The sequence below is a fragment of the Boleophthalmus pectinirostris genome, unplaced genomic scaffold (genome assembly GCF_026225935.1).
Source record: "Boleophthalmus pectinirostris isolate CB_2022bp ecotype Guang Dong unplaced genomic scaffold, ASM2622593v1 HiC_scaffold_14, whole genome shotgun sequence".
Classification (NCBI taxonomy): Eukaryota; Metazoa; Chordata; class Actinopteri; order Gobiiformes; family Gobiidae; genus Boleophthalmus; species Boleophthalmus pectinirostris.
Window position 1 is genome coordinate 20,072,310 of NW_026571047.1, and position 12,224 is coordinate 20,084,533.

At 36.1% G+C, this 12,224-nt stretch overlaps 1 protein-coding gene across 3 annotated transcripts in view; it reads right to left on the reverse strand.

The window, feature by feature from the left end:
• Window positions 1–391: 391 nt before the first annotated feature.
• sema4gb (sema domain, immunoglobulin domain (Ig), transmembrane domain (TM) and short cytoplasmic domain, (semaphorin) 4Gb) overlaps window positions 392–12,224 on the reverse strand; it is a 118,113-nt gene continuing 106,280 nt past the window's right edge. For all 3 annotated transcript variants that reach the window (XM_055150276.1, XM_020918213.2, XM_055150275.1), the window contains 2 exons: window positions 7,415–7,476; window positions 392–2,855 (listed from right to left, as the gene is read on the reverse strand). In XM_055150276.1, coding sequence (XP_055006251.1) covers window positions 1,891–2,855; window positions 7,415–7,476 — 1,027 coding nt within the window. In that variant the 3' untranslated portion in view covers window positions 392–1,890. The remainder of the gene's footprint in view (window positions 2,856–7,414; window positions 7,477–12,224) is intronic.

Consider the following 12,224-nt stretch of genomic DNA (forward strand, 5'->3'; position numbering starts at 1 on the left):
AATTGTGTCTCATTATATTTCTTTAAAAATATACATTATTAAAAACTTATCATGAATTACTTGAGTAAAATGACGTGTCACTTATGTATTTGGTTTTATTTACTTCCACCTCTGAAAACTTGTATTAACAGGGTTTTGACGACTGAAAAAACACATGGACTTAGTAACATTAGCATTAAAATGTAGGACCTTAACCAATCTAGCCCACACAAAAGACCTTTCTTCCACTGTCTAACCCTGCTTTTGTTGGTTCTGTGGTTTACTTCTGCTCTTCAGGTCCCAGTGTGCAGTCTTCAGTGAAATCAATCAATCGCACCATATAGCTCCTCTCAGGTCTATTAAGCTACACAGGTGATGCCTTTAATACAGCCACTTTCACACAGACACAGGCTTGGAGTAAATCTCTATAATTGTTGCTACCGTTTTTGTCATTGGCACAACACTGCTACAGCTGTGATGTTTTTATTGCTATTTACATAAGAATGATTAATGGGAGTAGTGACGAGTTTAATTATACAGAGACATGAATGACTTGTCTTACTGGCACTTACCAACAGTGTTCAAATCAATCTAATTATGCTTCATTAGAGAAATATAAATGCTTGCTTTCTAGCCTCAAAAAGCTGGAGAGATGTCACATTGCATCATGGGACAATATTAATATTTATATAATAAATATTAATTAATATTAAACAACACATAGAAAACACTTCTTAAACGACTAAGCAGAGTCTATTTAAGTGCAAGCCAATGGAGATCTGCTTTTACAGCTAATGTAAAAAGATACTGAATTCACCAGCCAGGCATAACATTAAGACCACAGGACTTAAATAAATGAAGTTAATATAGGACGCAATTATACGCAGTATAATATCTGCTCATTTTTGTTCTTTTTGCTCCCGAACTGAATCATTATCTAGACAGACCAAAAAACGAATTTGTATCTTGAGAATAAATTCAATAAAAGGCCATGTATTTTAGCATTAGGTCAGTGTTGTTATTTATTTGCTCTGAGAATGGGACTGCGTTGTAACTTAAAACATAAAAAATAGGTATTTAAGTACATATTTAAATACATACTATCACCACAGACTTTATCTACAAGCTTGTTTTGATATTTACCAATCCCAATACCAGTTAACACTTTTCTTTCCTTGAGGTGTATTATGTAACATTTGTGGTGGAGGGTCTGGCATGTGCTTGTCTCCATGGAGATGAGTTATTCCCTTCTCTACAAAATACCACAGCACAGCATGAAATTTCCATGGAGACAAGCAGGCGATGTCACCAGGCCAAGTTACAGGTCAGATCTGTGGAGATGCGCTCACAATCACAATGCTTCTTTTGCAATAAAATACCTCAAATTGAATAAAGGCAAGATAGATTTAAATTATAGAAGCCTAGAAATACTCTGACCCAATTGTCTTCCCATCACAATTTTGCATCAAACTTGCTAAAATATTTATGATGAGCAATTTTTTAAAGCTTCAAATAAAAGCACTTCTAAGGCCCTAACACAGCATATTTTCCCTTTTCTTACATGTGCCATTTAATCCTTTATTCTCTTGATCAATGGGTATAATGCTATGCCTGCTTGGTGCAAACTGTACGATAAAATCCTTGATAAAAGTCTCAAAAATACATAATTATTACAGTCTTTTCACTATGTGCCGTTCAAACTCTTCAAGGTTCTTTGCTGAGGTAGCATCCACCTCCAACATCTTCAGAAACTTCTTAAACCAGGTAGTAAAATTGTCAATAGTAGAAAGTTAGTAAGTTAGTTCATTGGTTCACATACTTAAAAAGCAGCTTTACAAGTTTAATCCACTGTTTTGGATGACCAGTGTGGAGTAAGGTTGAAGTAAAGTATTTTTACAAATATATGTATTTTTAGATTGAGCTCTCGTCTGGCTGCAGGTCTAGTGTTGAGTGTTTCCTCTGCTCCAAAATCCTGTTCAGCTCCTCCGTGAAAGAATGATACAATGGTGACATGCCCTCTGGATCTGCCTGCCGTAAAAGCACATAGCTATTTCCATTCATTTTTCTTAATACGCTTGGTAGAGTCGCAGATAACCCATTGGCGTACGTAGTCCATATCGGGCAGCGGAGCGGAGGAGGCATGGGCAGAGGAGGGGCTGGCGGCGGTGTTCTAGTCGGCGATAAATGACAATCTGGCATAATCTGCATGAAGCTATCCCCCATTTCATCAAATGTCGGCATTGAAATGGAACAGCGCCCCCGATGTCCGTTCCAGTGGTTTGAAATTGTACGAAGTTCCAGATGGGAGCTGAGTCTTCGATCTGGTTCGCCCAAGACTTGAAGGCCTTGGTGGGAGAACTTCCGATCTCGTGAACCTTGTCTGGTACAAAAGCTGACGTAGAGAAGTACTACAGTCAATACCAAGCATAATCCTCCTAAAACTGCAACTAAAGATATGTAAACAACTTCCATGTGTCTATAACTTTGGTATTCTGGCACAGATGGGGCGGGAGGTGAGGGGAGAGGTTGCTCTGTAGCAGTGGGAGTGGTTGAATCAGTAGGGCTGGCGCTTGTAGGCTCAGGCGTGGACGTAGGCTCTGTAGGTAAACTTGAATCTGTATGTACTCTCACAGTGTATAAATAAACCAAAACAGAAACTGCATTTTCAACAGCAAAACAGCGGTAAGAGCCACTCTGTCTTGACCGGGCGCCAATAATGAGGAGGCCATCTGTGCCAATGCGGTACCCAGAGTTTAGCCCGTAGCCCTGGAGCTCTTTTCCGTTGAAGGTCCAGCGCGGAGACGCCAAGTTGGAGCGTAACTCACACTGGAGGAGGACATCATCACCAGATAAGACTGAACGACGTCTATGGACCACTGTAAACAAAAAAAAAGGACATTACATTAGTCTAAATGTTTGTGTAATGGATGGATAGACAGTGGATAGATGGATAGATAAATAGATAGATCACTTAAAATAAGATATGATTTAACATTTCTTTGGTCCACCACCTGCTTGTCTCCATAACATCTCCATGGAGACAAGTAGGTAGCAGACCCTCCACCAGAAATGTTGCGCAGTGCACCTTTAAAAGTAATAAAGTGCAGCAACCAGAAAGTACATTTATGCAAAATATTTAATGAAGATTTGTCTTAGTCCAGTACAGATATATAGTATAAGCAGCTCTTGAAGTAAAAAAAAAAAGTCTGTTGCATGCTGTCTGCAACTAATTATAAAGTGTTCTACTGTCCTACAATCAGGAAGTGCACATTAGCATGCTAGTTGCTGTTAGTTTTCCAGTCACAGCAAACTCTGCTTTGGCTGCTGACAATTGTGAAAAGCTCTTATAAATTCATCATAGTGAATAATTAGGATGCAGGCTAGTGCCACCTAGTGCAATTTCATTTCTCTCCAGAGAATCATAATACACTAGACGGTTTGCAAGAACCCCAGAAGTGTGAGTTCGGGCACCAGCCAATCAGCGAAGAGCCGGAACAAAGAGAATGTTTGGTGAATTTTATCAAGGGGAAAGACGTTATTGTCCTTCTTCCTTCAGGATTTGGGAAAAGCTTAATCTACCAGTTAGCCCTGTTAGCAGCGTATTACATTACGTCATGACCAAACAGCAGTGATTGGTTACATAAAAAAGTACCCGCCTCCCGTCGAGCGAACGAATCCTAACGCTGCGAGGTCAGATGGTTTCTACAAAGTGAAATCAGATGATGAATCAGGCTCCTTACTGCATAAGGTCAGTGAGGAATAACTTAAGACCACTCACTGCATATTGTTTAAAATTAACTGTTGTGTTTTTCACATTTTTAATAATAAAAATCAGGTACAGCACCTTTAAGTACGAATAATAATTATCGTAAAATTGGCGAGGATTTTGGGCAAGACTGAATAGAAGAAAGATTAGCCGATAATGGTCCATATTTTCAGCACTTTAGTTCCGTCTGGGCCTTTAACTATGGTGAGATTTTGGAAAACATCTCTGATCCCTATAATGACACTTAATCCTCATATGTACTGACTGGAGAAATGTGTATTTTGCCAAATCCTCGCAATCCCTGTGTGCAGACAGAGCAACTTTGGCTTTTCCATTTTCTTTTACTCGTCTCAAAGCGTCTGGACAATATATAGAGAAGGCTGTAGATAAGGCAGTAAAGGTGTGTGGATTTCATCAAAAACATCACATATATTTATACTACTGAATATTTGTACTAGCACAGACCTTTATAAAGTTCCGGTGCTTTTGGAGCTTGGTACTATAGGCTACGTTAAAATCAGTTTCCTATTATGCTTAATTTTTAATTTTGATTGGATTTTTTTATTGTGTTTTGACTAATACATAGACTTTACTGTCTATCTCTACAAAAAGCAGTATTTATTTATTTATTTTTTTATTGGTGTAAGTTTGGAAGAAGCTTAACTTGACAAATCCAATTGACTTTAGTAAAATTAATGTCCATATTATCTGTGCATCAGTCAAAACTATCCTTGTAAATTAAAGATGCACTATGTAACTTTTTAGTTGGGGGTTCATCATCTGCTTATTTCTATAGATGTCATTGCTCTGCCTGGAATATTCTACAGTATGGCATTAAACAGCTCAGCAATACAGCTCAAAAATACATAAAAAAATAGGTATGCTGAATGTGACGAAGTCACCTCTCCATAGATCTGACCTCAAACTTGGTCTGTTTTGGTCTCTGTGAAAGTAGAAAGGTTTAATACCACACTGTGAAATATTCCAGACAAAGTAAAAACGTCTCCTTTGATGGACGCTCCACCAAAGAAGTTAAACAATGCTTTAAACAATGGTAAAACTGGCTAAAATTGGGGTGAAGGTCTATGTAAAATGACTATGCTGTGAAGGGAGTTAATAGGCATCTGTCTGTATATTTCTACATGTCCGCTGTAGCCGTTTTATGCCTGGATGACCTCTATTTACGGAGATGGCTGAGAGCTTAACCCAAATTAATGTATCTAGGTCTATGTCCTGTTTTTGGAGACTACATTTTGTGTTTGGAGTCAGAAATGTCAGTGCATGTGATTATGGGGGTTACAAGTGAAAAGGTTTAAAATTACAGCAACAAACAAACAACTGCAGTTCAAAAATTATAATGCAAATTTGTATTGCGGATCTAAAAGTTAAACGAATTTAACTTTGTGATGCAAACTACAAAAATCACTTTCTGATTTAAACATCTATTACTTTTTAATTGCTACGTGTAACAGGATTAGATGTAACTAGATGTGTCTCCCACTTCAAAGCAGCATCACAACACAATCAGCCTTCCACTCATAAAATTACTGCACATCGTATCACATTTGTGAAGTTGTAGTGTATTGTTTTGTATCCTGCCTTTGTATATTTATGGATTTATTTATGAATTGCCGTGTGGTGAGCATGAATATCGTAGATTTGTGGAGCATTGGACCGAATCTTACAGCTAAACGTAAAGAGGGTTCAATGGAATAGGGCCCGAGAGAAATTGCAAAATTACTCAAGCATGTATGAATGAAATATAAAACCACTTCACACATGGTTTTGATGAGGGAACATCGTTAAAACACTGGTAAAAAATCTCCAAAAAGCAGATTTTGCATAATGCCCCCTCTTTAAACTTTGATGTATTTTGGCTACTTCATCTTTGTAGCTTGTTTATTTCACAGTCTGTTTATTTCACTTGTGTTTTTAATGTCTCATGGTGAACTTTGCGCTTTTTGCACATGTTTTTCCTATGTGTTTTTTAACTATAAATGGCAAATAAGCTAACCCAACCTAAATAAGAACATTTTACAAGTCGAGAAAATACACAGCATCACTTTCTATGAGCCACAGGAAGAAGCAATGACTGCAGTGCACCTGACCGCCTGACCCCAGCAGCAAGAAGAGCTGATTAGAAGAGCACACTGAGAGAGAGGGGGAGGGGGGGGAGGAGTGGGAGCGGGGAGGGGGGAGGTACAGCGTCTGAATCAAATCCCTTAATGGCTATTAATGTGGAAGTTTCAGAGGTGGGCTAGGCAGAGTGGCCAGTTTTGTCATCATGTAATCTGTGTGCAAGTATGAGGCAAATGGTTGTGGCAGAAATAATGGTAGTGGTCATAGTATTGGTCAACAGTAGGATTGGTAGTAATGTTAATAAGCACTGTTGGGCAAGTTACTTCAAAACTGTAATGTGTTATTTATGACTTGTTACTGTCATTTCAAAGTCATTAGTTACATTACAATATACTCTCACCAAAATAACCGTCACTGATCGTCACATAACAATAACGCCATATATGGACTGAACCAGTATTAAACCAGGACTGAACTGAGGACTGAACCACGAGGCGCAAACGATGGCGTTTCACCACTGCTGATATCGCAGTGATTTTAGTGAATTTGTATGAAAAAAAAAGAAAAACCCACCACTTCAATCCAGGTTAAAAAAGAGTTGTAATGCGCATTACTTACATTTGTACCAAGTAAAATATTACTACTTTTTTCCCCTTTATTGCCTTACATTACTGTGTTACAACAAAAAGCAACGCATTACAGTAACTCATTGCTTTTATAATGCATTACTCCCAACACTGTTAGTAAGTAATGTAGTACTGGTAGTTGTATTAGCAGTAGCAAAGGAGTAATAATTCCAGCTGCAGCTAAAGCTTATTTTAGTAGTCGACTGGACAGTGATTAATTTTTTCAACAATTAATCACAGTCAAACAATTATCATATTTTTAAAACATTATTAAGGTTGAAACATGGTGACTGGGAGCTTTTAAACAGAATATTTACAAAAAGTGGATTCTTGATGAAGAAAATAAATTATTTATGCTTTATCCTAGTGTCTTAGTTGTAAACACATCTTTTCGTATGAGTCTATATAGTCCAGATAGTATATGTGATTATCAAAATACAACTACGATTAAAGGGCCCATATTGAGCTATTTTCTGATCTATGTTATATTGTTATTTCTTCATCAAAAACAAACCTAGAGTTGTTTTGTTTCATTCACACAAATCCTGTATAATTATACTGCATAGTTACCATGTCATGTGGTAATACAGGAAATGCTTCACTGTGTTTTTAAACGCCATACACCTTTACTAGAGTCTTTCAGCCCTGGAATTGTCAGTCTCCGCTGAACAAAAGGTAAATGCTAAACTGTTAACATGAAAAAAAAAAGCTTCATGACATGACAAGGTGGAATAAAGCATTTTGAGCTTTAGAGATGTACACGGACTAATAATAAAGAGTTACTCAAACATGTGTGAATGAAACAAAACACAATTCCAGGTTTGTTTTTAGTGAAGTAACAATATTCTTACATCGTCTTAAAGCTCACAAGAGTCAATTTTGTGTAATATAGGACCTTTATTTTTTTTATAGTTGACAAGTAAGCCTTGTAATAACAGTAATTGCATTATTTTGTAGTACATACCTTTCCCGGAGTTGTCCTTACAGCCTCTTACTCCTCTGAGAACATCCTGCGTTAAGTTTGACCTGCAAAAGGGCAATTCAAATTTTGTTAAGTGACATTACTGGCAAAACTTCCTTATATATTAAATAAGAGCCTATGGTCAGCTTTTTCTCAGCCAAAATATCATATTAAAATTCATAAGCAATTTATTACCATTGGCAAAAATTCTAACTCCTAGGATTCAAATAGTGTGTTATATCTTCTTAAATTTAAAATACAGATTTTTTGTTTTTCCTTATGGAGATATTATTACCCGGAATGTTCCACAACACAACATTAAACTTGGCTATTTCCAGGGAGACAAGCAGATGTTGCCAGTGCCACCAGGCTAAATTATAGATCACATCTATGGAGCGGGGACCCCACTCACAGTAAGCATTTTGAGATATTTTTGAGCAATAAAAACAGACAAACAGAAAAAACAGACAAACATGAATGCAGTTTAATGCCTTATGTTGGAACATTACGGGCAAAGCAATAACATCTCTATAGACACAAGCATGTAGCGGACTCCCCCACTAGAAAAGTTACACAGTGCACCTTTAATCTTGTCAGACTATCCTCATCAAATTTCTTTTTTCGATTAATCTCTTAGAAAACGCGCATAACACATTTTCTTTTTACAGCCCCTATTAAACGAAGGCATTTCTGTGTGCGTTTGTGCATACAGATGAGAGCACTCAGAGTCCTCCTGTCTTTAAAAGAACATTATCATAATAAAAAGTGCACAGACATAAATTGCATAGTCTTCTATTACACTAATGCAGTACAGGTCCATGGGAGATGGCTCTTGTATCTGCTGCTATAATCAAGATTAAGATGGCTCCAAGTTGCTCTAGCAGAGGGAGTGGAAAAAGGAGTAGGAAGTTTGGGAGTAGATTGGTTTGGTAACAAAACTTCAAGATAACTATATTTAAAAAAATCTGGACACATTAACTTCTTCTGCTAACAATGGAAAAATGTCAACAAGTGTCTCCTAATGTACTGTCTTTAAAAATAACCTGAAGTTAATGTACAAAAGAAGATAAAATAAAAGTTTCTGCATACATCTGGACACATTGCTAAAACATGCTTTGTAGTGTTAGACATTAAATTGATGCTTTTACAATAATACAGCAGCTCCAACAAAGTAACGCAAAAGAAAAATAAAGTTGAGTAGCACCAGATCTAAACCAGGTCTATAACAGGACTATTCCAGGTCTAAACCAGTTTTAAATAGGACTACATTATTGCCACAGTTTAGTTTTAACTAAGTAAGAGATTACTCAAACAAGTCCAAAATGAGTATAAAATGTAATTAATAGTGGTGTAACAATATTCAAGTCTCATGATACGATATCATCACGATATGAATCTCACAGTACAGTACAGTACAGTATTTATTGTGATATTGTGGGAAAGCTCATGATATGGTGGGGAGGCTCATGACTAGGAATGTAACAATATCCAAATCTCTGTTGTTTGTCATTATGTTACTTTTTCCTCTTAAAATGCCGTGACAAGATTTAAATTAATTCAAAGAACTAAGACTTAAAAGTGCTTAGAACTGTTATTTCTTCTTGTAGTCTGCACTGAAATGGAGCAAAGGATCATGGTCTGTGTAGTTCCCTCTGTCTTTTTTAGCTGTTGCTGCACCATAACTCTTCATTTAAGCAAAGACACTTGTAATCTGATATATTGTGATGGTCCACGATTTTAAGAAAAATCGTTAAGAAGCTGCCGATACGATACATATCTCGAAGCAGTGGACTTTCGATTCAATATGATATATTTCAAATCGATTCAATACGGTTCAATAAAAATAAAGTATAAATCATGGCTGTGATATTAAAAGTCTTTGTTAAACCACTTCTTGTGCAAAGTTCAAATGAAACACAAACATTTTAATCGTCAAAACAGTGAAAATGTCAAATGTGCCGCATAAACGAGTTTCCTTCCTCTGAAGAAGCAACAAAACTATAGCTCTGAAACAAAATAATTTTGTAAAATAAGATATATCGATAAAACAGCCCACGATATCGATACTGTATCATCACATTAAATGATACAATACATTGATATTTCAATATTTTTGCACACCCCTAGCTAAGATCACAATAAATATGAAATATATAAAAACACATGATTTTTCAAAGTCAAACATACTAAAATTGATAGATATATACATTATAATTTATTCATACGTATGACAGCAGCTGGAACGAAGCTGCTTTTAAAAATATTTGTTCTAGATCTTGGGACTAAAAGCTTCAGACCAGAGGGAAGCAGGATGTTGCACGTCTTTTATAATACTTTTATAATACTCTTCTGTAACTGTCTTGGTCAGATCTGTGGAGATGTTACTGTGCTTACAGTGTTGTACATGTTTTTCGTAAAATAAAAAACACCTGTAACTGTATTAAATGTAAGATATAAGTTTAATGCCATACTATGGAAATTTTCAAGGCAGAGCAATAGCATCTCAATGGGGACAAGCAAGTAGAAAACCCTCCACCACAAAAATTACACGTTAAAATTAATGTTTACAATGAGCACTCTTAACTGAATCCTAATTTTTTAAACATATTTTATTTGTTAAACTAATCACATTCGCAATACTTCTCAAAAAACTATAATATTTTTTTCTTCAAAATTGTGCAGCCCTAACAAGTAGTAGAATCACTAATCATAAAACATAATATTAGACACTTCACGCTGATCTGTCTACTTTTGAAAAATCTGTTCATATAAATAGAGGATTGTCTCTTTGCCATTTTAATCCTTAAATTTTCACCTGCTCTTCCTCAGTTCCCTCACTAAACAGAGATTCATAAATGCAAAAATGTGTGATTTCAAATTCACTTTTCATTTTACCCCTAAGCTTTAACACAGACCTTTAGATATTCAGTTGGAAGGGGGCACAAGATGTATAAATATTTAACTAGGTTTCAGTAACGATGAACGAGAAAGAAATATTAATCGGGGAGTAAAAGGTCTTGTAATGTAAAAATATACACCGGGTCAGACTCATAAATCTCTGTTTTAGTGATGATTATATAAAAATTAAAAAGGTCACGGTGGTTTCTCGTGAGAGTTAGAGTTGAACAGTTTTAGTACCAGTCTAATAAAAGCAGAGAGTGTAAGAAGTACTGCACTCAAGATATATATATGACCCAAATCAAATAGGCTGCATTATGTCACATCTTCTATATTCAAGACCCCATGTTACACTATTTTCTGATCTATGTTGTAATGTTGTTTCCTCATCAAAAACATACCTGGAATTATGTTTTGTTTCATTCACACATGTTTAACACACAAACCCTGCATGTTTAGACTGAGTTCTTCTTCTTGTGAGCTTTTAGCCGGGCTTTTGTTGTTTCTCACAAATCTTTGAATAACCCTTTATTAATCCGTATATGTCTCCAAAGCTCAAAATATTCTGTCCCACTTTGTGATATCATAAAGCTAGTTTTCAAGTTAACAGCTCCTTTTACTTTTAGTTCAGTAGAGATTGGCAATTCCAGGGCTGAAACAATCCACAATATTCTAGTGAAGGTGTATGGAGTTTAAAACACAGTGGAGCCCTACCTGTAATACCACATGACATTAGGGTTGAGCAGTATCCAAATTTTGATACTGTTAAACCTTCTCAGGATTTTACCGGGGAATACGGTACTGTATTACCAAAATGTTTTAGTACGAGTTTGGTAAGGGATGAAGCCAAACAACTAAATGGTCTATGTGTGTGACCTGCAGACTTACAATCTCTGAAAAGTTTCACATGAACCACCTCCAACACGATACATGCACAGAACAGAGTCACCATCAGCAGCACATCCTCTGTCACAGAGAAAACACTCATATTCCACTGAGTTGTGTCCTTTAGTTCGACAGAAGGACAAGCACAAGGAGTGAGCTGTTTTTATCAGCACTAGTTTATAGTTTATACAAATGAGCCATGTGGTTTTAAGTTTTGTATCTGTAAAATGTGCACCTGAACCCAAAATGCTGACAAATTGCATAAGTACTAGTATTTTTTTTTGGGACCAACTCATATGAGGACAGACTTGCCGTCTTGTTTTGGTCTCCTTTTGAGCATCATGTGGCGATGGAACAAAACTAATCGAACGTCATCTCCCCACACAGTTAAAGGAAACATTATAGACACTATTAGTTTTAAATCGTAATTAAATTGCATTAAATTGCAAAAATACAACCACACATTCATTTGTGCTGAGCAAACAAATTTAGGTATCAATAAATTCTAATATTATATTAGGTCTTTATGCGCTGCAGATTTTTTAAATGACGGTAATGAAACTGATACCGTTGCTACTGTTTGATACCACAGGATACTTTAATATTGTATTACCGCCCAAGTCTACATGACATCATAAGGTGGAGGATTTTCTACCTGAGAAAAGAACTCAGATGAATGAAATATTCTGGGTTTGTGTTAATCATGTGTGAATGAAACAAACCACAACCCCAGGTCTGTTTGTGATGAGGAAACAACATAGATTAGAAAACAGCATAAGATTTTATGCTGCCTTTTAACTGTTCATTTGTATTGTGTTGTTGTTATGATTATTATTATGAAAGATAATTTGCTATTTCAAATGCAAAGGAATGTACTGAAATGAACAGTTAGGTCTTAAAATTATATGTAGTTTTAAAAGAGCAAGCTGTGATCCCTAAAATAACAATGCATCTTTATATAGTATCTCACTAAATAAATGTGTATTTTCTGCCAAAATATTTGCAGCTCAAGTGCACAGACAGAATGAGT